Consider the following 27,737-nt stretch of genomic DNA (forward strand, 5'->3'; position numbering starts at 1 on the left):
AAACCCAGTCTAAACTCTTTTGAAAATAGTCTCCAATCCAGTTTTCAAGATTGCTTCTGCATTCATCTGACTGATTTTGCAACCAAGATTTCACCAGAGAATTAACATCTGTATCTTCATCGCTATATAGTTAAAATACAGCAATTTAGGTAATTAAAATGGAACATTTGCATTGAATTGCCAACTATAAATGTAATGCATGACCAAGCACAACATTCTGATGTTGACAAAATGCTGGGTTATATGCAGGATTTAAATGGAAAGGATTGTTAACTTGTATAGCAAGGATCTCCAACTCTGCTCCTGGAGCTAATGGGTCTTCTGGTTTTCGTTTCAACCAAGCCCTCAATTTACTTAATTGCACAAATTACTGGCTTAATTAGTCAAGATTAGCAGGTGATCCAGACCTTTACCCAATGATGATGGAAATACCCCAGGAAAACCTGCAGGACTGAGCCTCTCCAGGACCAGGGTTACAGATCCCTGCTATATAGCATGTACACTCTTTAAAAGAGCCATAACTGAATTATAACAATTAACCAGCATCCCTATTAGCATGCTAAAGTGATTTTACAACAACTTATTGTTTGATATGTTAATTGATACTGTATCAAAAAGGTGAACTGTGCATAATGTGCTGTACACATATTCAGTTGACAAATTAATTAGTACAGAAAAAAGTGGTTAAGATACACATCAAGATTTTATAAAAAAAAAAAAAAAAAGCGTCCTGTTTAACTACAAAATGAAATATTTACTGTATATTACCTCAGAAAGATCATTCCCATTCTAGATATGGTGGCAGGAGAGGCACAGCTAAGGTCATGTGTTTCAAACACAAAGTTAACATTGGGACCAAACTGAATTCTCTCCCCGCTGGGCATAGTGAGCAGCCTGTTGTCATCCAGGACTGAGTTCAGGGACTCAACCCATTCCGGGTCAATATCGCCATCACAGATTATCCAGGAGCTCACCTCTAAAGAAAGAATGAAAAGGAGTCATTCAACTGTAAGCAAAACAGATCTCAACTGGAAGCCTGGAAAAAAATAACATTGCTATTTTACATAGTTGTCATTATAAAGTACAGATTAAAAATAGATTTTAAAAATAAATACAAAAGGAGGTAGCAGCGAAAACCTGTGATTTAAAGTTATTCTTTTTATATTATTTTTCACGTTACTTTAAATAATATGAACATTATGGTATTTATGATTTAAAATTCTGTCAGTGTTAGTCCTAAACTCTTACCCTGTGGCTCCCGCACCACCTGTCTTGCACTGTTAGTCAGGACTCCATCCGACCACTCCCTAGTGTCCATGTCAATGTGGCCCAGAAGTTGCTGCCTGGGCATGGCTTTGGGGTTCATAGTGTATTGTTTCACCACTTTGTCATTCTTGCCTAGCGCTGCCTTCAGCATGCGCCACAGCGTGGACTTCCCGGCACCACTTGGGCCCACAATCACCACTCCCATTCTCTGACGTAACTGCTCATAAAGTTCAAGAGCCTTCTTCATCTTAAATACATATTCAAAAGGACGTTAATGCCTGGATAGGCGATTTCAAAAATCTGAACGAAATGCACATTTAATTATTTTTCGTTTGCACACTACCAGGAAGCACAGGATCAATAAATGTAATATTGGACCTCATCTTCCATATTAAACGGATAAAGCAAAACTGACCCTCAAAACCTTCCCACACAGTGATGGCATATAATTTCATCAACAACTGCTTTTTAAAGAGATGAGAGGGAGGTGCTGATGATGTGGCTAAGCAGAGGTTCAGGAAACATATATACAGTAAGTCTGTGGCAGTACCCTTATCATCACTAATGCCAGAGGCAGAGTATGAAGCAGTATTGGTGTAGGATATGTCACCATGAAAGACATGAATCCAGCTTTGATGACCAGTTATTGATGCAGCTGCATTTGACATCTAAAGCATCAATCCTGTACATTCCCTCTGTCTGTGCTAGACTTGAAAGGCTGGTAACTGCATTTGTTTAAGAAATCTTAGGTTCCAAACTACCCAAGACTGAAAAAAAAATTGATTAACAGATGGCAAATATGTATTCACAAGGGACATTGTGGTCTATTTTAATGATTTAAACAGTGATTGGTCTTAATGCTGTTGCATACAAATTCTGAAACTGGATTTTTCATAGACCTCATTTCATTGTATTTCTGTTGTATGTATGCCAATATATGACTTCTATACATTGTTCTTAAAAACTTACCTGGCTTGGTATTATTTCTAACTTTGCCTCTTCAAACACAGCCTGTAAGGCTGTAGTTAACTCTTTATATTCCACATCGTTAAAGTCAACCCCAGGGAAAACATCTCTAACCAAGGCATCAAATCGAGAGCAGTCTGTAAACGTCAGCTTCGACATGGTGTTTAGACGCAAAGCCTGCACCACAATGTGACTTTCCTTTACTGCAAGGAAGAAGAAATATAAAACGATGAAATAAGAAAATACATGAATACTCATAATGAAGGTACCCTGTGCACAGCACTCACACTGGGAGGAGTTCAGACATTGTGAAACTAACAAAAACTGTTTAAAACTGAGGGTTGAACATGTGAATAAAAACATCAGAACTACCGTTCTGTTGAAAAAGACATTGCGAGAATACGTACAAGACAGCAGTAATATGTTTTGTCATAAACCCTGCAGCCTGTACAATACTTTAGTATCTCAAGTTTAATCTCCAACTGGTCTTGCAGGTTTCATAAGCATAGAACAGAAGTTTGAGACATCAGTGTCAAGAACCACGAGCAGTATTAATAATACATAATCAGATTAAAAAAACCTGTTCATTCTTATTACAATACTAGAATGTTAGAAACTTCAAAGATATTTTTTTCTTGGTTTAAAAAAAAAATGATTTCACAGATGGCTTTAATTATCTTTTGATATTTTTTTAATTGCTTGATTATAAACTACTCCCTTTTTTTCCCCTCTCTGTATCCTCACGTAAAGTCCATGATAATTATTTCAAAACATGACAGAGTAGATCATGTTTGATTAAGAGTAATCACTTAAATGCCAGAACTTCACATTTTCTACAAGAGTAAAATGATTTACAATCATTCTTGAGTATTCATTTTCACACTAAAAGTATAAATAGTTTAAACTTGCTAATTCATCTTTCTTACTTGTCTTTTTGTTCTCGTTTTTTTTCAGCTGCTGCAGAAGGCTTCCACAACCCCGGAGGACAGTTTTCAGGGCTCTCAAACCCCAATCATAATGCTGCTGAGGGGTTAAAAGCTCTCTATGCATTGAGGGGAGAAGAGCAGATGTGCATTAATTATGCATTAGTAAAAAAACAAAACTGATTTTAAAGCAACAACTTTGCCTGTATAGGGTTTGCAAATTGGTTCAATAGCTTAAACTGATATCACAGAACATCTAGGGCCTAGTTTGAAACATCAGATCACACAGGAAAACACAACCTTCTTCTTGGTTCATTTGGCATGAGCCCCAAAGCACTCTATAGAGAGGTTATTTGTAAAATATCCCAGGGGCCTCATTTCCAGATTAATGACTAAACACATATTTTACATTTCAGCCAAGAGCTCTCAAAGCTCCCTGACAACAGATTGGTGTTTACCACCACTCACTGAACTTTGGGAATAAGCTTGCAAATATACAGCTATCGTCCCTTCCTCATAGCTCATGGTTTCAATACTATATAAACTAATTTATATGAAAATACAACACAACTTAGAAAATACTAATACTTCTGTTTTTTCAGAACTGAATGGAAAACACATCTAATCAAGCACATATTAATTCAATGCATAAATTATGTATGCTGTAGGACAGACAAGATATTTACAGTACCAGTACGAGGTTAGATGCAAAAAACACTACCAGTAAGTTTTTTTAAAATATAGCCCTGCAATGCAGACAACGCAGGACACAGCAGGTAATGTAATAGGGTTCTTGTAAGCATTACAGGGTGTTCTGCAACAGCTAAAATAGCAGCTTTCTTCGAGGCCTTAAAACAACAACCGATCGAAAACTTAAGATTCAAAGACTTCTTAGGACTTCTATCCTTTTCTCTACTCATTTATATTGTGTCACCTTTGAAAAATTACAAAACATACCGAGAAAGATTAAAGATGGCGACTAATTTTCTGCCTAAAATCTTGCCGTCTTTGAAGCCCTCGGAGTACAGAATGACTTCTGCGATGAGTTCGTTGTCAGGGCGAGACATCGCCACAGGTCTGAAAAGCTGTTTCAGATTATCAGGTAGTTTCTGTCTTCCACCATAGCCCTTCCCTGCAGGGTTCAGGGTTATGAAAATACCAGAGTTGGGATCCAGCTCCACCTGTAAAAGACAACATTTTTGTTTGGTTCTGGGGGGCGATAAACATACCTCTGTTACCTGTGCAATTGCAAGCAAGTTTGTTAAATTGCACTAAGATACAATATAGTTGATAATACAGTAGTCTCCGTGTATAGGAACTCCTCCTAGGAGAACACTTCATCTAAGGGAACACCCTTGTGGTGAAACTGATTTTTCCCATTGTAAATGTTCCGGCTAAAGGAACAGCAACTTCACTTAAAAGAACACCACCTTGGCACTGACAGCGATTCGGTCACAATGGATACAGTACTGTATTGTTAAAAAGTGACTTGCCATTGGGAGAGTCTGAGGGAGACTGTGGTTTATTAAATCTTTCCAGAACCGCTGTCATATCATTGAATTGTTCTGTATTCTGATTTCCACGAGTGCACCTCATCGCTACAAAATGGCATGTAAACAAACAGCTCTTGCTACAAAAAGTTGGAAATTGTTCGAGTTCTTGAAATAAACCTGAAACAGACACAAGTCCCCATGCAATTTTCCCGTTCTGGTGAGTTGCTTCACCATTTTGTTAAATAATGTGCATGTCTTGAATATTGCTGCTGCATTTTGTAACGTGTGTAGGGGTGCTGTGTTAATTTAGTTTGACAGTTAGTTTATTAACGTTAAGTTAACCAGAACTAACAGACATTATTTTTGCCTCTACCATGATGATAGCAGGATTTGCAAAATACCGCCAGCTAATTTCATAGCACATAGCGATTTAAGCTTTATGAATGTGTTGTTTTGCTTTAGTTTTAATAACGTTAGTTTATCTGTTACTTTATTATTATAGTTTACTTGCCTATTGTTTTACTTATTCAGTTCATTTCATATGTTGATGCATCATGACAAGTAATACATATATATGTATTTATTTATTTATTATTGATTTATATTGTGTCCAGTGGCTAACTCCTGTACACGACTATAAGAACACTTGACTTGCTTCCTGAGGTGTGTTAACTTAGCCGGAGACTAATGTATTTGAAGATGACATTTCAATTTTTTTTTTTTTTTTTTTTTTAAATAGTATTCATGTATAAATGCCTTAAATAAAAAAAACAACTTACATATGCTCCAAAAGTAGTTTAATATAAGCATGCACAGAATAAAAGAAGTCAGAATACCGTATTCTTATCTAAAATACATGTGCCTACCTCTTTCCCAAGAAGTTCACAAGTATTTCTTTGATTGCAAACTGGTTCAATAGCTTAAACCGATACCACCTAACATCCAGAGCACCAGTTTGAAACATCAGATCACACAAGAATACACAACCTTCTTTTTGGTTCTTTTGGCATGAGCCCCACAGCACTCTGGAGAGAGGTTATTTGTAAAATATCCCAGGGGCCTCATTTCCAGATTCATGACTAAACACACATTTTACATTTGAGCCACGAGCTCTCAAATCTCACTGATACAACAGATTAGTGTTTACCACTACTTTGGTGTCATTCACCTCACTGAACTTTGGGAACAAGCTTGCAAATATACAGCTATTGTCCCTTCCTCATGCTTACAATACTATATGAATGTAGAATAAGTCAAATTACCTTATTCTTGTCTGAAATACATGTACCTACCTCTTTCCCAAGAAGTTCACAAGCATTTCTTTGATTTTTCAGGGAGTTCTGAATAGCCTGGATTTGCATGGAAACAGCTGACAGCACAGCCTCCTCCAGCCGATTGAATTCGTCAAAGCAACCCCAGGCACCACACTTCACCAAACCAACAAATATGCGTCCCATAGACTTAACATCAATACCCTTTAAAACAAGAGGAACAATGATAAATGCTTTTACTATTTTCACATAAAAAGGGCAATGAAATAAAAAATAATTTCCTGCAAGGGATAACTGTTCGTAGATACAGCATTTACAAAACAAAAACATAACTTTGTATAAATTAAAAAGAACAGCTGCGATTTATTTATTTGTAAAAATAAAAATAAATAAATAAACAAACACCCTCTCCCTGTTGGAAAAACGGCATATCTGATCTAATGGTTTGTAAACATGAGCAAAATGACATAAATATAGTAGCCATATTGGACTGGATGTCAATGTCAAGGTATTTATCCCTGAAAACAGTATTACCTCAAATAATCTCTGAAAGTGCTGAACAGCAATTCTGTAAAAAGTAATGCTACAAAAGGGGTATATTTTCTTTCACAATTAACCACATTACCAAGCGAATTACAGAATACACATGTGTACCAAATGGGAAGCCAATATCCCAGAGCATTCGGTTTTTAAACCAAAATGTTACATGACCTCAACATGGCAACCATATTAGGTCACAGGTCAAAGTGAAAGCTGGTGTACCGCAACACTTTGCTAGAAGAGCAACCACAACATAGAAAATACGAAGCTGGCACCTTTAACACTTTATGATATCAGCTCAAGGGAATATTTCATTACTCTTTATGGCTACTTTAAACTCACATTAACATTCAAAGGCAATGCTACAATCAACATTACAAATTAATATGTCATCTCTTCGGTCTCTGTGTGGTCATTTAACAGCATCTGACTGTCCTAAATCTCAGATGATCACATTTCTTGTTAATCTTACCAATAACTCCACACAGATACCGAATGTACAAATGCAGTTACAATATTATTTTAAATACTAGTTTGAGCTAGCAATTCAATATGAATTTTTATCTACTATAAAATAATAAACAGATGGTCAAGGCTTTTTTTGTAACATGCTATTATAGACAGTTTTAGAATGCTGGTCTGTCAGTCTTATCCTATTAGTTATAGAGACAGTCAAAAAATAATAAAAACAGATGAAACTCATTGTTAATTGTTTTTCTATTGATGAATAATACAATTAAGATAATTCTTTCGTCAACAATAACGCCCCTCATACAAGGACAATTAATGGCCTATAACACACATAATACATGAATTTGACATGTGATCAAGATATGTTACCTCTGGTATGCACATTCACTTATTTACCTCATCACAATTAAAAACAAGAACCTGTCTTCCAAACAGTCCACCAAGAGCCTTTACAGACTCAGTCTTGCCAGTCCCCGCTGGCCCGTAGGGATTTCCTCCTAACCCCATCTTCATGGCTTGTGTCAGAGTGAGATAACACTTATCAGTCAAGGGAGTGTGAACCAGCTTGCCCGCATTACCCTACAGGAGAGGACCACAATAACAAAGCAAGGCAACATTTATGAACCCAGAATTTTTTAATTAACATGCTGCCGTAAACAAAGCTCATTTATAGCAGCTAGTAATTTTGTAAAACAACTTCAAAACAGGAAGCATGTTCAAAAACATAAGCCAAATAAAAGCTATACACTGCCAGAATTGATTGATCAATGCTTTCTTCAGATGCACAGTGCCATCTTGTGGAGGACAGGCAGTTTGTTTTTTTGTTTGCTTTTTAATGATTAACAAACTGGCAATTATTTCTAAAAGCAGTCATTAGCTAAGGCCATAATGTACCTGGTATTCATATGTATAATGGAATTCCGCATCAACCATCTGAATATAGCATTTCTTGTCTTGCTTCATATAGAATCGCAGCTGCTTCTTCCAAGCCCAGTCCTCCTTACTGCTTATCTCTGCTTTTTGAAGCTGCTTCACAATATCAATATTATGGATGATGTCAAGGATAAGGGCTTTTAATTTTAGCTGCAAAACACTAACATCTGCAAAAACAAGCCAGTAATTCATAATTATTAAAACAGCCGTCACATTTATTATTACAGTAATGACACAAATTAATGAATTACTAAAAACATACCAGTTTGCCCTGAATCCTCATTTCTGGTATCCACGCCAGTATAATGGTCTAGTTTAGCCATCAAGTCCACCTCCAGTTGCTGAAGCTTATGAACTTGAATAGCATTTTCAACATCTTCTGTAAACTGAATCTGTTCAGCTAAACACAGAATCTAAAGACGAATCAAAAGTACATTTTTTGAGTATTCATGGTTGTGAAACCTGTTGCAGGAATCGATTACACAGTTAAACATTGGATCGTAACTAACATCTACAAAGGCTTACCCAGTGTCCTAGCTAACTCCCTACACAAAAAGAGCCATAAGAAAAAACGAAAAGAAAACGTCATGGGCTCAGTGATCGCGAATCTCTTTGAGAAACTGCTACATGTGAAAGGCACTGCTATATCTGAAATTCCCTTCCTTCAGACATTTATCTGTGCTTATTTTATGACATGATATGACAAAAAAACAAGCGGTTTGCTCAGGTGGTAGAATGGCAGTATCACTACTGTGTTGTATAAATGTATCTGTCAAAGGAAAAAATCTGATGGAACACTGAGCATCAACCTTCTGGAAGTGATTTAGAACAAGGCGTAAAAATGATGCTTTCACATCCTGGCACTGTATCACAGAAAAAACTGGAAGAGAAAATAGCCTTTGAGCGTAATAGGCAGGGCGGTTGTGGTTTTTTTTTTTATGTATACCTGATATGGATGTTGTTAAACACTGCTACCGGGAAAGACCAAAGCTCATGTTCCACATGTCAATAGAATTCCTCGGCTGGATTAGCTTGTTTTTTCTTTGCTAAACTAACTTTTCAAAAAACAGTATTTTCATTTATGTTCAGAATGACTGTAAGGAGTTATTTAGGAACAAACAAACACAATTATAAGCAAACACATTTTAGGAAAGCCTGGTACCTGAGATGGAAAGAGCGAAGGATCAATGCCTGATCTTCTCCCAGCAGTAACACAATCGAACAGCAGTTGTTTCAGCGTTTCTTTCATTTCAGAAGCTAAATCGCTCAGCCAGACCTAACAGACACAATGTGAATTTCACAGCAATCATTCAAAATAAATAAGATACATTTGAAATGTATCTGAACACAGTTCTCTCACCTCAACATCATTTGAAATGCGAATCTTATTTTTCAAAGACACAACTTCACCCTCTAGAGATTTCATAGCAGTAATATGCTGAAATTCTTCATCGAAATCCACAGTGTTGATACCTGTCCATAAGCGAAAGCCAGAAATCTCATTATACTTTATTCAATTAAACTAAAATTTGAATATAGTGCAGTTCATCCTCACCCAATGCATTTACTACGTATGAACAGTACATATTTGACATGCACATTTATGACAACTAATAAGCAAAATTCTGAAACACTAACAGTTGGCTCAGGTTTAAACTCTAAACTAAGAATCCACATACTTTATATACATTTTTTGTAATTCTTTGGGAATTTCATATTTTGAAAAAATATTAAAGCATGTGACTAAAAAATATTGAAAAATCTCTTGGAAATCTAAAATCAACAATCAAATAAAATATATTGGTATAAAGCCTATGAAACATGAGACAACTTTATCTGGAAAGGTTCAAGCAACTACAGCAATTGTTGAGCACACTTTTCATCAATTTTGTACATGTCAAGAGAAAAACCATCAGTTTTTAATGCAATGTAAAAATTGCTTGAAATTTTAGCTTTTAACAAGCTGAACGTTGCTCGTGTCTCATGGCCCTAAGAACCTGAAATTGAGCTTTGAAACCTTAAATAAGGTGAATTAAAACTCTAAAATTACAAGACATATCATGGGAGTTTTTTTCTCTGAGATTATAAAGATAATAAATCATACCTGCAAAAAGTTTCTTTAGGTGAGATTGAATGACAGTTGGGTTGGTGGCTTGTCCAAGGATCTCCAACAAGTCATCATCTCCAATGAAATAAAACCGTGGGAAAGCAGAACGTTTCTCCTATTAAAGATGAAAGACTAAATCTGAAAAACTTATGGTACCAAGTTATTAAAATGTAGCCAAATGCAGTACTTGCTGCTACACTTTTTTTATTGCTAAAACTTTTTTTTTTTTTTTTTTTTTTTTTTTTTTTAAAATACCTCCAAAAATTCATTCAAAGATTTCTGGCACCGTTGAAGTTGATCCAGTATAGTGATAAGAGAATGTCTGATTCCTGCTCTTGCATTAAGTGATGTAACTCTGCTGTCCCTGTGAACATCTGCCATTATTGCTCTACATTAGAAATGGAAAAAAGAATATGTTATTCCATTATTTCTAAAAAAGATCATAAAAAAGATCAATAATATCAAGAGAATTATACTCGATTATAATATGTTATATATAGATATATATATCTTTATATAGATTGATACGAATATAGAATACGTATAATATATATAAATATATATATATATATATATATATATATATATATATATATATATATATATATATATATATATATATATATATATATATATATATATATATATATATACACACACACACAGCGAGAGAGAAAAAGAAAGAGCAAGAGCGAAACTAGTATGTAGATATTTTAAGATTCATGCTGAAATGGCATCATTAGGCTTGGTAGTCGCGGTGGCTGGTGAGTGATTTAGATGTATAAACAAACAACACCTTTATGGGAAGTGATTTCAGCCACCTGTCATTTTATTGTGAATCCCAGAGCAGTATTAATAATAATGATTGCTTTTTTATTATTGCATTCATATGAACCTTTCAGGATTTTTACATTCCTTCATTTGAAGACATTATTATTTTGTAATGCTTAACGTTACAACTTTTGGTTTTCATCATGAATCAGCGGGGTTATCTTGGTACGGTTTGGCATTTATATTAAGAAAACCTTAACTGGTAGAAAAAAAAATACCTGAAATCCTCATCCACTCTCTTGAAGCGTGCCTGCTCCCTAGGCAGTGCTCCACGACCAAAAATGGGTTCCAGATACACCCACTTCCTCTGTATCTGGTTCAAATTGTGCAGGTATTCATCCAGTTCAGCCAGCTTTGTCTCCCATATATATACCTTGTCCTCAAAGCCTTTGTAATACGGCGAGTCTTTCAATGACTGAAGAAGACAGCGATTATCCCCAACTTGGTTTACAATATCCTTCCAGTCCTTGATCAATTTTATAGTTTTGTTCTGGCTGTCCTCATAGTCAGTTAGGGTGAACACAGCACCAACTCCCCACAGGTCGAGTTCACGCAGGGCCTCTCGAATGGTGACTTCAGCCTGCGCTCGGCTATTCAGGTCCTGCAATAATTCATAAAGGTGTGCATTAAATCAAAACCTAAATTATTAAACACTGATAATCACGTTCATGTTGAAAAATGTATTTTCTCAATTTATATGTAGTAGCCTTTTATAAATAACTCAGGTCAGTGGTTTTCAACCTTTTTGTTTTAAAACTGCACCCCTTCTGTCTGGAGGTTTCAGATCAAGTACTCCATTACAATTTTCGCTGTACAGAATGATACTACAGTTGCAATAAAAGTTCGAATAATCTGATTAACGTATGGTTTTATGCTTTTAAAAAAATGCAGTTTCACCAATTAGTATTTAATTATAGGACAAGTTGAAAACTGCAAAGTTCATGAGCAGCACAGAGCACTCTAAGCAGAGCTCTCCATAGGCAGAATCACCAGATGCCTAAATCACCCACCCTAATATCAGAGTGGAGATCCGCTCAATTGAAATCTTGCATTCGTACAGGTGGGTGATAATTTTGAAACTATACTAACCTTTCAGCTGCTAAACAAAAATTCTATATTTATGCACAGTGGTTTATAGGTCAATACAGTTCTGACAATAATTCTTTACTTGCCAGAAAACTGTGCTAATTAGATATTATAATAGCATAACAAATGGCATACTTTGAGTTCTGTAGCCTTTGCAACAATTGTATCTGCCACTCGGAGCAGGTCCCCAAACACAAGCTTCTCCAGAGTGGTGCCTCTGGGGAGACCCAGGATACGGAAGAGGTCCAGCCAGTGGTCCTGAGAAAGCTGCTCTCCCCGGACATACTTCAACACAGGAACCACCGTCTGCAATAAGACGTACAGGAAATGTTTTAGCAAATGTAATGGCCATAAACTTGCAGATTAGATACAATGTATCAGCTTAATTACTTTTTTTAGCGTTTCCTCTGAAAATGTACAATTGTCTTTAAAAATTACAAATAAGCAATAGTAGATACAAAATTGATTCCAAAATATTTCACCTTTGTATTACATATAGTCTTCAAAGGGTAACATACTGGTGTGCACAATAACCCCTTATGTACCTATCCCAATATTGTTTATTTTATTATCTGATGTTTACTCTTCATAAGTTCCACACAAAAACCTTACAAATCCTTGACTGATCCTTACTTTGTATTTGTCAATCTCATCCTGAAGTTTTACAGTCATCGTTGTGTGTTCCTCTTGTTTTCTTAGTCTCTCATGCCACATGAAAAGGAACTCTTCAAAGAGATAGGTCTTGCTCCTGCAGAAGGAACGGTTATATACAAGGTTTTAGTAGACCGTATCTTGTTATAAAGCACATGTTGTAAAGTTCATAATTACACAAACTTCTCCAGAGAGCCAGTGATCCTGAGAAAGATGTTGTCCCTGAACAACCACCGCCTGTGCCTCATCTATATCACTAATGCGGGGAAATACAAAAGTGGCTTTACAAATGGACTGTATATTGAACAGACCTGAAAGTGATCCAGTCTTCCTTTGTCATCCCCAGAAATCCTTCCTGGAATTCTTCATACAGTGACCAGGTCACTGAAAAGTCCTCAATGTCTCTGAGAATGCTGTCAGCTAGGGCAAAGTCAGGCTGTTCCAATTCAAAATGATGACAGTCTTCACTAAAAGTACACAAAAATAAGGTGTTTAAAGTTTTAACAAATGTGAATGAGGTGTGTCTAAATAAAAATCTAAAATGAACAATAGTTGTATCTGTTCAAATACACACATTAGCTTTTTCTTTGTGTTTTCAAGTTCCCCAAACTCAGCCTTTTTCTCCTTTATGGTCTGGACACACTTCTGAAGGGCTTCCAAGTTACCAGTTTCAATGATGTCATCATTAGGCTTTAATTGATCCCAACGGGCTTTAAACTTTTCCAACTCTTGTTCGTACATCTTTATACGAGATTCAACATTTGACTTCATCACCTCAACCTGTGAGCATGAGGGGAAATACATAAAAAAAAAAAAAAAAAAAAAAAAAATTTAAAACAAAATCTAGGTTAATCCAATGTATCCACAACTACAAATTGCCTTCCTGTGCCACAGATATTTCGACCCCACATTAGGATTTCAGGAGATCAGGCACAGGCGAGATCCTTATACCTGCTACACAGGAATGGAATCTATAGAGTGGTAGCAGGAAATTTGGATTTACACAAATCAAAGTGAAAACAATTCTGAAAATGACTGCAAAAACTTTTAAGAATTTGTTATGCTAATGACATAAGAAAATGGCTTGAAAATTAGGTTGAATGGCCCTGTCTGAAAAAATTGTGGTGTGTCAGAGTTTTCATTTTGTGAAAGATTCCATTTTAAATTATTTTGGCATGCAATCAATTTTGTTTTTCACAACAAATGACAACTGAATACAAATGTATATGGATTTTTTAAAAAGCTGACTCATTTTAAAAATCTTACGTGAATGGTACTTTGATAATTACATTGTCTGATAATGCATTTCTCATACCTGCTCTTTGATCATAAGCTGATGACTCTCCATCATTAATTCAAATTTATCCCATCTGGCTCTGAGAGCACTGATAGCTTCAAGACCTCCACCTGCCACTGACCGCAGGAGACGGTTTTTATTTTCAGCCTCTTGAAACAATGGTACAATCTAGAAACAAATGCATAGTTTAAATAATAAAAAAGTTCCAAATTCAACCAACAAAATAGGTAGGATATATATGGCTGTCTTTTAAAACACATATTTCACTAAATAATACTTTACAAATAAAAACTGTACTGCCCAAAAGAAAGGCTAGGGCATAGTCACTATTTAAAGGTGGGGTCTTCATTCTTAAATCATCTGATGGCATTACTTTAATAACATTAAAAAATAATTTGACTGGAGTTATTAGATCTTTTGCAAGAAGGCATCCAGCCTGTTAGCAATCACATAATGTCTTCCAAGCCAACACCTCCCTGGGCCATTTTGGATCAAGCAAAATTAATGAGAAAAAAAGAGGAAATCAGATTTTCACTGCTGTAATTTGAAAGCATATGTAGATCATGCAATTTATGAAAAGACCAAAGACTTGAGAAATTGGAACAAGGCATTTTATAGGGTTACAAGCTACGCTCTATTGATGACCAAAACCAAGTTAACTCTTCTCAAATCCCTTTAGTCTACCATAGGTCTTGGCACAGTACTACGTCATTTCTTACTTCAGGCTTCTTAGTTTGCAGCTCTCCGTGCTTGGCATTGGCCTCTCCAATTTCATCTACTGTTTGAGGTCTGGTTGACAAGGTTTCCATTGCTTCTGTGACAAAGGTGTCAATGTCTTGTATATTGGCTAAAGTAAAACAAAATAATGAATTCATTAATATGGTAGGTATGTTTCAGAATACTCTACAGCCTTCCTTCTTCTAGAGACAAATGATTCAATATAACTATATTCTTCACGGATTATACATATTCAGTTACTGTTTCAATGTATTTTACCTTGAATAGATTTCCTCAAAGACAGGAGAAGAGCATCAAACAGCCTCTGAATTAAGTCATCAATCACAGCTTTCACAGGATTGCAGTTAATTGATATACAATCCACCTTCGCTGTGCTGAAAATTGTAAAACAAGCAGATACAATAAGTTTAACAGACAGACAACATAGCTAAATTAGGTTAATCCCCTATGGGAACTTAAAACCAAATCACAATTACTTTGAAAATAAATGTTGGTATAAACTTATGTAACACTTTAAAGTAGGATAAATCTCTACAGATGCACTTGCATTCCAATGATTTTCAATAATTGCATCAGCTGTTTTCACCCACCACAACATACATTACATTAAAAAGTCTTTCAGACAAGGCGAGTGGGTAAGATAATTCAATTTTTCATTAGTTCAGCAAAGTAATTCTATTATTTTAAGCAAATATTTTTTCCCAAAATGCTGTATGTGTGCAGAAAATGTGTATTTGTATTTCTCATAAGACGCTAGTACTAGCAAGTGCAACTTGGCTAGATTCTCAAAGCTATTTGCTCCAAAAGGCCATTAGCACAATTTGCTCAGAGAATAAAAATGCACCCAATAAAATCAGAAATAAACAGTCATTCAATGTAATGGCTAGTGAATAGTATGAAGCTATTTTATATTCATTTCTTAATCGTATATGGTATTTTATTCTTTGAGACAAAAATAACTAATAATAATTCTAAGTAAACAGCTTTGAGAATCTAGCCCACGTGTACAAAGTACAAATCCCATTTCAAATGAATAATCTATTTATTATTATTATTATTATTTATACAAGTGTTTTCTATTTCACATCCCTGCTTAGAGAGTATCTTACCTCGGCAATCTTTCTGACTCTTTCCCTCTGGTTTTCAAAGCCTTAAAATTCCTTTCCCAGTCCTGGACAGTGTGAAGATGTTTCTCCACTAATGCATCAATATCCACTTGTCCAAAGACAACCCATTCCTAGTGACAAGACGGTAAAGATGATATTGAGTTACCAGTCTCAAACTTGTAGGTGGTTACTTATACTTTGCAATCTAGTAGTGGGTTACTATTTTGAACTTTATTTTGAAGGAAATTTTACATGAGGTTAATGACTAAAGATTGCATACCTTAAATGTATCCATAACTGCTGCCAGTCTCTTGAAAAGATCTTCTGCTTTACTGAAAATAGTGACAAATCCATTTGCATTTCTGTCAATCATGACAGTAAAAATCAGCGGTTCTCCCGGTTCACTCACTCCCTTGAACAGATTGGGAATGGAGATAAACCTCTTCATTTCTCTGAAGTATTTCGCACGGACTTCTTCAAACGGAGGCTTAAATTGCAGCCTTCCCTGTCTGTAACATTTCATAAAAAGTAAAAAAGTGAAGCTATAAGGTTGTACCGAAGGCTTAAACTATACAAAATATACAGATAATGTACAATATATAAAAATAAATTATATATTTAAAAAAACACTTACTTAAAGGTTAAGTCAATGTTTATTTCTGGCAGATTCTCATTTAGTGCCTCTAAGCCCACTTGATATTGATGCTCTAATGCTTTGTATAGCTGATGGTTCCAATGCTGCCTCCATGCTTTCATGTCACTTGAGCGAAAACCCTAATCACAAATATTTATAAAACTTAAATAAAACAGAAGTTGATGCAAGTGCAAAGGCTGTGAGGAATAATAAAAAATAAAGCAGCATGAAAATAGCAAAAAATTTAGTGGCAAAAAGGAGTATTTTTTATTACAGCAATTAGTGTTCTCTAAGTAGTTTTGTATTGCAAGTAATATTTTCTCCTATTAAAACACACTGCTTTGTGTTTTGTATAAGAAGTACAGTGTATGGAAAATAAATTAAGTTTAAACCTAAATTAAACAGCTGAATTCGAAGAATAAGCTGGAACAGTGCAATTCGGTCAGTTATTCTGCTGTTAAATTGACAATGTGCTTTGCATTTAGACGGCTACAGACACACAGGTATTTTCTTCTATACCTGGAGTCTGCAACTCTCAATTACTTGTGCTAATGAATGCCCTAATCAAATTTCATTAAAACTGGAAAAGCAATTCTAGATAAATGTAAAATGCGACAAATCAAAATAAAATATAAAAACTTAAAAAAAAAAAAAAGGAAAAGGTAAATCCACTTAATGTTATGGCTGCCTCTTGCAACGACAGTCACTTTCTTTTAAAATAAATGGTCCAATATCAAACCCTACCTGCGACTCTAGACTTGCAAAACCAGTCCTCAGCTCTTGAAGACCATCTTTCCACCGTTGCTGTTGTCGAAGTAAATCAACACTCATCATTGTTATTACCTGTAAAATAATTCACATGATTCACTTAAAATAAAATGACTGACTATAGTGTAGACATTTTATGATAATGACATAAACAGGAACAAGGGTGTACACTGTATTAACTAAATAAGTTTATTTTCACAAATACCTTTTCACTGAAGTCTGTATGCCACTTCCTCAGTTTCCTGTTCTCAGTAGAAAGACGTTCAGCTGCAGTTTGTAGTGTTTTAATATAACCCTCCAGTTCTTTGGGATTATCCCAGGTTATTTGCACCTTTCCTCCAGATTCCTTGGAGACAGCTTTTGGATTCTGCACACAGTGAGACCATAGCATTAAACCTTAAATACAGCCCGTCTTGGGGCAAGGGTTTAATGGGTATGTATTGCTGCATTCTAATAACAGAATTAACATGGACAACATGTACAATTTTTATGGAAATCATTTGACTACAGTAAAAGATTTGTCTTTTAGTAATACTACACATAGTACCATTGAATGGTAAACATTTTACTGTACAGGGAATAACCGCCGTGGGATAACCTCAGACACAAGAGGCGTTAGATGCAATCCACAAGGATTTCCCAGCATCATAATATGCAGATGTTGCTTATCCCAGCAGGGTATAGATTGATCACATCACCACAAAGCCTGACTGCTCTTCCTCGCAGGAGTAATGCTAAAAACACGCAAATGTCCCTTTAAATACATACTGCTAATAGTGTTGCTTGTGAAAGAAAAGGCCTTACTGTAGTTGTAGTTTAAATTTCAGTTACTTTAATTGTACAAATAGAATAGAACAGACAATTGAGCCGAGTTCATCAAAACCTCTGAAAATATTGTACTGCGAAATTAGATTTCTGTGTGTCTAGCACTGGGCACAATTATCAGTACCTAAAGATATAGAACTTGAATCCTTTGTTTATCGAACAAAAATTATAGGTTTTTGTTTTACTTTCTTACCTTAATGATTTTTTCAAAAGCCAAGGCATAATTCAACATCATTGGTCTCTGACTTGGAATCATCTGCTGATCAATTGTATTGTAAAAATGGGCAACCTACAAACAGATAAGACGTATTTCAAAATAGAGAGTTGATTATGTTTTGAATATCATCCGTGATAACTAGCTTAAATGTAGTATACATTGGTTTATCAAGTTATACTTCACTCCTACTTGCCTGTTTAAGAATAATTGCTTGTCTGTAAAATTTATCTGCTGAATTGGATGCCTGTTGGATTTTAGCAGGAATAGCAAATCCCAGTGCAGAGAGTTGCCTCACTTCTCTCAGAAGCATCACCAAGCGGTCTGAATATTGGATTTTTAACTTCCCATCTGTGTGATCCAACTCCATTACACGACTGCTGGCTTGAAGACTATTGGAATGAACAAAATAATACAATGTTTCAGATTACATTGATCACATTGTTGATCAGTGGCAAATAATCTTACCAAAATAAAGCACAACTGTTATAGTTATTGTATAATATGCATTTGATATAACAAAATATTTAGATTGAAATCATTAAAATATAATGCATATGATGCATTAACGGTAAATCAAATACCCTTTTACAAACACACTCGTTAAGCTTTTTTTTTTTTAAAACTAAAAATTTAAAAGTATTACAAGATTTTCGCAATAAGCATCCATTTAAATTAGCTAAAATAATTTGTATAGAAAAACTGGGCCACTTCTTGGCAATGTTTTAACATGTGGGCTTGGACATTCTCAGGGTTTGCACCACAAAACAGAGTAAAATAACTGTAAATGTGTCCTCTGTATCAATGCTATAGTAAATACAAGCATATTTTAGCTTTTAGTTATTGTGATCAAAAGTCAGTGGGGACATGGTCACCTGATGCCAGATTTGGGATCTGACAGTCCTGATTGGATGTCTCTTGACCAGTCATCAAACTGATCCTGTTCGTAAGCCTGGAGCTGCTCCTGCAGGTCATCTGAAACCTTTACAAATGAGCGGAATAACGACAGATCTGCAAGCAGGTCTCCAGCTATTTTAACTGAATCATCAACCTAAGTAAATAAAAATGAGAAAAAGAAGAAGAGAACAGAGTGTTAGAAACTTGGTATGTATGAAAAATCCCAGTGTATTCGTCGTCTTGTTTACATCCTGGTGACTTTTTTTAAAAGCATCCTACTGGCCTCAACAGAGCTCTCCAACACTTCTCTCGAAGTTCAGCCAGTATACCACTGTTAGTGTATCTGGATTCTCTTAAAAATTATAAAGTGCACATACAACACTTGGCCACTGGGTGTCACTAACAAACATTTTTTAAAAACTTCCATAAAACCAAAGCAATAATTAACTGTTACATGTGAAGAGATGCAAATGTTTTTTGTATTATTTTAGAAAACTCTACAAAGCACTACACAACTCATTATTTATCATTTTAAATTGCATTACCTTTAGTACCAGTTGTCGTACCCAAACAATATTATTGACAACTTCAGGGAGATTTCTGCCTGCTAGTGGTCCAGATTTTTCTCCAGGGACACCATGACATCGATTTTCAAAGTCTGTACGAATACCTGGTTTTCAAAAGAAGGATTTATTCATTAATGAAAATACAAAAGGTTCTGGGAAAGATGAATAAAACCTGATCTCACCCACAACTTAACTCTTACCTTTGGCATAGTCTAGAAGTCTCGCCAGTAACAATTCCCTTTCAGAAAGCAGATCCTTACTAATGCTTGGTCGTTTGATAAGTTCCTTATACTTTTGAAAGGCTTGAAGTAGCTAAAACAATAACAGACAAAAAAGCTATTTATTGAAGGAACATAAACAATACATAAACATAATACATACATCAAAATGTCCATGTAAAAACCCTGTAACTCTTTTTCAGGTAAAATTTAACTTTTACACATTTAAGTTTTAAAACCAACACATATTGAATACTCCACAAATCCCTTTAGGTATTTAATATGCACTGCAGCTTAGACACTTGGTGAATTGTACTGTAGATACAATATCATAGATGGAGTTGTATTCACAACTTAAAATATTGATCTATTTGATATTGACCTGATGGGGGTTGTCCTGGACTTCAAGAATGCAGGCTTTCAACTTGCTTGCAATTTTCATCTCAGCAGGTGCAATGGCCCGTTCATACTGTGATACTGCAGCTTTCCACAAGGGCTGTAAGTTTGAAATAGTAAAGTTCGTTTTCATAATATTTTAATGATACAAAACAAATTATAATATATGAGTCGATTTCAAGCCTTGCTCACCTCTGTGTAGGGGTTATAGTGCAGCGGATTAAGACCTGCAAATGGTTCAAACACATGTGCCACTGAAAGTGCTTGTTGGTTACCTTGAGGCAAAAGACGAGTAAGCTTTTCATGCACTGTGCGAACTGTCAGAACCTGCAATTATTAAAAAAAAAAAAAAAAAAAAAAAAAAAAAAAGAAGTATACATAATTATTTTTTTTAAAGTACATGTGTGCCTTCTTGAAATAAGGAATACAAAAATTACCAAAACAAGATTAGGCAAGTTACAGATAACTGAGGATAAGTAAGAGGTTATATATTTAACAGTCTGTATTTCAATGACAATCTAAATGTATCTTTTACAGAACCTCTTCCAGGCGTTTAATCAAGTTCTCCAGATGTTCTGGGGAATATTTGTTGTTCTGCCACTGGTGGGGTGTATAGCGTCGCCACAGTTGTCCAGTCAGATAGTCACAGGCTCCCACCCATTGCTCACAAACAGAAATGCCAGCCCGGAGTTTCTCTTTTACAGTGTGAAATGGGTCTTCCCAGAGTTTCACTGGACCCAGCTTCTTCTGGACATATCTACCCAGGGCAGCACCTTAAAAAAACACATTGAACGCATATATTAACATATATAACACCACAGCATTTGATACACATTAAACTTGTGTAATAAACCAGTGCTTTATGAATATGGTTCCAGATTCATTTCAAGTACAATGATGTTATAACAAGCGGATACCTTGAGTATACGGTGTCTATTACTGTGCAAGTGATGTCATATAATGCAGTTTGTTATTAACATAATTACTGTCTCCATTTTATTTTGCTATAAATATTCACTGGTGTTTACATGTTAATTATGTATACACAGATATATAAATACAACACTATAAATCAACTGCTGCATCTTGTTACCTCTGCTCTAAGTTACGTGGTATGATTGCAGCTACAACATTGTAGAGTGTTTGAACTACAACACAGGAAGTGATTACTTAACAGGAAGTAGCAGCACTTGCATGTTTAATACCTGAATATGCAAGGAAAGAACCAAAAGATTTTCAACCAAAGACACAAAGGGGGCAGTTATAAATGTTAACAGTGAAAAGTTAAGAGATGAAACTTTGGCCAGCACTCCTCTAATTAAGTGACTCTTCCTGACTACTCCAGTCAAGGTCCTTAAAATAAGTGATGCTAAGACAAATAAATAATGACGGTAATGCTTGGAACAGGTTTTTAGGCCAGAATGGTCAGGGGGGGGAACCACATGTTGGAGACCAATCCTTTCAACATTACTTGCAATGCCGTACCTATCACATCCATTAAATGCTGCATGCGTGTCTCTGGGTAAGGATCATGCTCAGTTTGTCTCCACACATCATCTAATGCGTCTCGTGTGGTGTCAACCAACTCCACAGCATCAGCCAAGGATAGGCTCTCCAGACCTCGATAATCCTAGTAACGACAAGATAAAGAAATTATTAAACTATTCCATCAAACACTTTCCAGTGTTCAGCTGATCAACTTATTTAAAATGATATTAAATAGTACTGTGCCTAACCATATTTAAAAGCAAATAGTACATAACAGGTAGAAGAAAAGTCATCGCCACTGACAATTATTTAGAAGTCAAACCTTAAGTATGCAGTTTATCCTAAAGACATACCAAACAATATATGCCCTACCAAATACCTACCTTTACTATGGGTTCAAACAGATCGTTAAAATGGGCAGCTCTCTCCTTGTTGCTGGACTTGCCTGCAACTTGTGCAAGCTCTGCCCAAAACTGAAATTCATCACACGGTGTTAAAATCCCTGAAATACCAGAAAAGAAATGAAATGAAGTAGTTTTCTGTAATTGGTAATGGTGTAAGACAGAGGTAGGACAGACCAGGAAAACTTTAACATTACTTTTATTTTGTTTTGTCTAATAGTATTAGATGGAAACATTCTCATGTTTAACATAAATAGAGAGAGTTTAAAGCGAACAGACGTGCATTTAGTTAAAGAAAACATTATTCATGATCAATGTATCCACAGCCTTACACAGTCTCAACTTTTTCAGATTTCCATACCCAAAATATCATCTTCTTTGCCAAATTTCTTTCCAGTAAAATGTAGGTCGGATCTCCTTACAACAGAGCCCAGCCCTGCTTCAAGTTCACTCAATAGGTTTTGAAGTTTTGGGTCAAAATTCTTACTCCATTTTTCATCCTTTAAAAAAGGTGTAGTAAAATTGATTATAATATCAATGCAAACTTCTAGAAATGTTAAAAACACTCAACAATATTTCCAATTAAAAACTGTCAAGTAAAAAACATAGGGACTGATGAAGGCCCAATCGGGCAATCCTCTTGGTCCACACGAGCTGGAATGACCCTGTATGTTTTATAAGTTAGCATGCATATTGTTATATACAGAATCAACATTTTGAAGAAAGAAAATGTAGCACCAACCTTTAAAAGTATTGGTGCAAACACCTGATGCACAGCTTGATACAGTGTGTTAATGGGGGAATCCAACATTGAGGACACCAGAACATTACTGTGAAGATTGTCTTCTGTTATAACATCTGGTCGCAGCTTGAAGAACACCAGCACTTTGTCCTTTGAGTCACTTGAATCAACCTATTAATAAACACAATATGAATATTTAATATTTTTGTGTACTCTCTCTGCTTTTAATTTCCACTTAGTTTCCAAATCCTAACACCCCGAGATAACATCAGATGGTACCTTGTGGGACAAAAGTCCCACAAGGTCCATTCACAAACCTGCACACAGTCTGCCTCAGAGTAGAAGTGGCACATAACTGACTTTTTTTTTATTAAAAACCTGGACCTTAAAAAAAGAAAATACCCAAGCATTTGTAAATAACATATAACTAGAGGACACATTAAACTATGAATCATTGTTCACATACTCTGTAAAGAAATATGTATTTTATTTTCCTGTCAGTTGGACTCTTTCGAAAATATGTACAACAAATAAGCTTTATCCACTTTGAACATCTAAATGCAGATCACAAATGTTAAAAAAAAAAAAAAAAAAAAAAAAAAAACATGATCTACGCCTATAGCAGTATATTCTTGTTTAGACAAAGTTTCATAAAGCTGAAAGATCAGAATTGCCTCTTGGTCAAGCAACAAGAAACCAGCAAGATGCAGACTTCCCCCCACCACCACCTTCCCCCTTCCATCCTAGATATATATATATTTTTGCACTGCTTCGTTGCTCCTATACTTTTAAATGTTTAAGGAATAACCCTGCTTATACATAAAGAATCTGCACATCGGTAAACTCCGGTACCCAAAGGATTTATGAAAAAAAGAAATTACGAATCATCAACTACAGCAGCTAGGCTAAGCAATGATGACCACCCAACCTTGGCAAGTGACAAATAAATTTAACGGAAGAAAAGCAGTCTGTGACATTCAGACCTGAGTGGGTAGATAAGCTTGAAAGAGCCCCTTAGGGACGCTACTTTAGATGAAAACGAACCATGGAAGTGAGAGTCACTGACAATCAAGCAGCATGCCACAAGTTAACACTAAAGAAATGGTGTTATCTAAAAGTATATGACAAGAAGAATCTTTCAGTCATTCAATTTCATTGGGATGGTGATTCCAAATCCTGTTATCCTTCATTAACAGGACAGGGTACAGTTCCAATAAACAAGTCACAAAGACTCCCATTCACAGCACAGCATACCCAATTGCTGAATAACTGACTCAGACTCAAAGCAGGTGCAGTACATAACTGACTTGTATTAAAACACAGCATGTTAAAATAGAAACTACAAAGCAATAGCTACTGTATATATAGAGCAGGGAGAGATTTGAGGGGGGGAGGGAGGGGATTTCCCTGGCTTTGCACTTTCAATTTTCATCCCCGACAGCGTAATAGATTTGCACTTGCAATGTCTTCTGTAAAATGTAATTTATATAAATAATACTGATATCCAAATGCATTTACAATAGGCTTCCTCTCGTGCAGCACACTGCCTCACTGGTTCTCAGCGTCTCAGTGCTGTTTTCTAGCTGCTGCACATGATTGTTTCTCTAAATGCTTTCGAGCACGCAGACACCAGCAGACTGACCACTGACAACTCTGTTTTTTTTTTTATATAAATTTAGAGTGACCAATTATTATTTTTATTTATTTTCCCCCAGTTTGGAATGTCCAATTATGTTTTTTCTCTTCACTGCAGCGAGTCCCCACACAGCACAAACGTTCTGAGGGCGTGCGAGTGTCCTCCGATCTCACAAGCCTAAAGCCAGAATCGCTTTTACGCAGAATAATCCACAGCAGAGGTGGGCGGGCTACCAATCCCGGATGCTTGTTTCCCATCCCCTGTTTCCTAAACACTGTTTTTAAGGGGCATAATAAAAACAGAAAAATTAAGAGAAGCAACCAGAAAATTGATAGTAGATTTTTTTTTAGAACAACTAGACAGAAAATAAGTCATTTGTATTGATTACATCATATTTTAGATGTGTGTCTACACTTTTAAATTGTTTGAATTTATGTGCGTTTGGATTTTGACAGTTAGGGTTCCTGCATATTGACTGGGGGTTAGTTAACCTCTATGTAGGGGATACAGCAAGTGAGAGTGAGAAACATGAGTGAGACTTGTAAGCAAGATTAAACAGCTGTACTATCCCTTTTGCTCTGTATACCTCCTGATACCATGTACTCTCCCGATAAAGCCTTTTGAACCCACTTATATCAACAATTAATACATAAGCCTTTCACAATTTTCTCAAAGCCAAACAGAACATAAAATATCACAGAGTGTGATGAACTGTCTTGTACTGCAAGTGTTTTTGGTTGATTATAAACATACATTGTTATTGCCTTTTAGTTAGCGACAACAATGAACAAAGTTTTAAATGACAATAACTGCATTTGCATGGTGGGAGAGGTTGGCACATGAGTGACGTATCGACATGATGTACCTCTACTATAGGCTTGCCTACTGTTTTGTAGTTTGTGTATTTTCGCCCACACTGGAAATTTGACATATCGCACCCTGATCTAGAGCAGTGGCCCTCAAACCTGGTCCTCAGGGATCCCGTGTGTCATCTGGTTTTCATTCCAACTGATCTCTCAACTACTTAACTAAACCCTTAATTGAACTAATAATTAGCTTAATTAAGGGTTTAGTTAAGTAACCGAGAGCTCAGTTGGGGGGGGTCCCCAAGGACCAGAATTGTGAACCACTGATCTAAGGACACATCAAGTGTACTTGGAGACAACTGTCTACCTTGTTACAATAAAAACCTCGACTTGAGTCAGACTGTTACAGCATCTACTCGCACTCGTCATATGTTATTATAATAATAATAGATTAATTAGACAATTAAATAAACCACCAACCATAAATTGTCAAACATTACAGTTCAATAATCAGAAAAAAAAGAATCACTTTACCTTGTTAGACATGACAAGGTTCTTCCCAGATTTAAGAATCGAGAGCACAAATTCATTGCCATCATCTAAAAAACAGTTAAGTTCCTTGCTGTCACACAGTGGAGATATGACAGGATCTGATGGCTGGAGTCCAAAATAGTTTCCTGTTGTCGTGAGGATGAAATTTTTCCTTGTATCAGTCAAGCCAGTCGACATCTTTCTTATCTTTAAAGACAATAAAGGAAATTGTTAACATTTTTGTAATCTAAACCACTGAATGGAATATAGGCTAACAGTTACATGCCAACTAATCACTGGAGCCCAAATAGCTATGACATGCCACCATTTTGATTTATTTCAAACCTGGACAAGTGGTCTACTTCACTTCAACGAATCTAAAGTTCTGTTCCTCTATCGTAGCTCTGTTCATTCATGTTGCCAAGATAATTTTTATAGCTAAGGCGGCTAGATACATTTTAAACGTGCATGTTCTTTCAAATCTTTCTCATTATACTTCATACTCATTTCTCATTGAACGTTATACTTTACTCTTACTCGTCCTACTTGGCTAAGGTTAAGCCCACAAAAAGTCTAATGGTAAATTAATTAATTAATTAACTAATTCAAAATACATATACTAAAAACGTATGTTTTTTTTTTTTTTTTTTTTTTTTTTTTTTTTGGGGGGGGGGGGGGGGGGTCATTAATGTTCGTATATACTTGTGGCAGTGAACTCTAACATTTAAAGCATGATATAATAAACAGTTTTAATTGCTTGAGATCAGCTAAGTACGAGTATCCCTAAAAGCATCATGCATTCAGGAACCGCAACGATAAACTTACCTAACAGTCACTGCCCATCAGACAAAACGGAAACTGAGCCTATATAGATCTTGTGTAGTGGGGGCAAAAATGAATGAAAATTACACAGCTCCGCACAGCAATATGCGTTAGTTTAGTACATGCAATGAAAGCTAAACTGTCTGAAGATCTGACTTTTGCTTTTCTGTTCACAAACAGAGAAGCTTTCGTTGTTACCAGTGCAACGCCTCTTAGCCCTGATATTCATTATTCCAATAGCGTTTTTTTTCACAGCGTACCAGCGTTAGTTGCTTGGGCACTTACGTAAGAAACGTTTTGTACCCGATGGCACTGAATAACGCTACGAAGGACCCATATCATGACGTCAGTCGACTTGGACGGGTCTACAAGGAATGCTCAAACATTTGTACTAATATTAACAAATAACTAAATGTACAGTTAAGTGTCAAGTACAATTCAGTTTTTTTTTTTCAGGCATTATGTAAGACATTCTAAGGAGGAGCTTGTAGATTTGCAAGTCCCAAATCAAAACAGCATTGCAGTAGAACGCAGACTCTCATAAACGTCATCATTACATTCTGCAGATCACATGATAAGGGTGATGTCTATAGGTGCTAAAACTAAGTTTATTTCGTAACCAGCGTGCGATTTGATGGGGGTGGTGCTCATTCTCTGCACTTTCAGTTGTCATCCCTGAGGGGGGGATACATTTAAAAGATTTTGAATTAACAATGATTTCTTCGGGAAATGTTAATCATATTTAAATTTCTAAATGTGTGCTGCATCATTTTTACGCAAACTGACTTAAAAAAAAAATCTCGGTCTTAGCGCTTCAGACCGTAAGGTCAGCAGCAAATAAATATGATTGCTACATGCTAACCCATAAAAAATAAGACCTTGCAACTGCAGATTGCACATAAAAACGACATCAGCCTTATACTTGTTCCCTTTTACATACAATATAGTACCCCAAAGCGCTTTTAGAATATATCTATCTATCTATCTATCTATCTCTATCTATCTATCTATATATATATATATATATATATATATATATATATATATATATATATATATATATATATATATATATATATATATATATAGACCATAGAGATACAGATCACAGAAA

The 27,737-nt window shown here is 35.7% G+C and overlaps 1 protein-coding gene across 1 annotated transcript; it reads right to left on the minus strand.

Annotated features, from left to right (window-relative positions):
• Positions 1-727: 727 nt before the first annotated feature.
• Positions 728-26,888, minus strand: LOC121320346 (cytoplasmic dynein 2 heavy chain 1-like). The gene is made up of 40 exons (XM_041258579.1): positions 26,627-26,888; positions 25,805-26,008; positions 22,829-22,999; positions 22,448-22,586; positions 22,069-22,187; positions 21,683-21,827; positions 20,738-20,970; positions 20,390-20,524; positions 20,184-20,297; positions 19,784-19,895; positions 19,563-19,687; positions 18,996-19,171; positions 18,317-18,512; positions 18,100-18,195; positions 17,287-17,448; positions 17,058-17,156; positions 16,314-16,453; positions 15,960-16,188; positions 15,683-15,810; positions 14,832-14,947; positions 14,555-14,682; positions 13,854-14,003; positions 13,113-13,318; positions 12,850-13,005; positions 12,521-12,635; positions 12,023-12,193; positions 11,020-11,402; positions 10,226-10,358; positions 9,968-10,085; positions 9,224-9,336; positions 9,026-9,139; positions 8,126-8,276; positions 7,825-8,030; positions 7,327-7,509; positions 5,941-6,123; positions 4,113-4,336; positions 3,159-3,274; positions 2,236-2,435; positions 1,249-1,513; positions 728-976 (listed from the first exon to the last, which is right to left on the minus strand). Exons 2-40 carry the CDS (start codon positions 25,997-25,999, stop codon positions 765-767), a joined length of 6,357 nt encoding a protein of 2,118 aa, XP_041114513.1. The 5' UTR covers positions 26,000-26,008; positions 26,627-26,888; the 3' UTR covers positions 728-764.
• Between the last annotated feature and the right edge of the window lie 849 nt (positions 26,889-27,737).

This window comes from Polyodon spathula, chromosome 9 (assembly GCF_017654505.1).
Source record: "Polyodon spathula isolate WHYD16114869_AA chromosome 9, ASM1765450v1, whole genome shotgun sequence".
Taxonomy (NCBI): Eukaryota; Metazoa; Chordata; class Actinopteri; order Acipenseriformes; family Polyodontidae; genus Polyodon; species Polyodon spathula.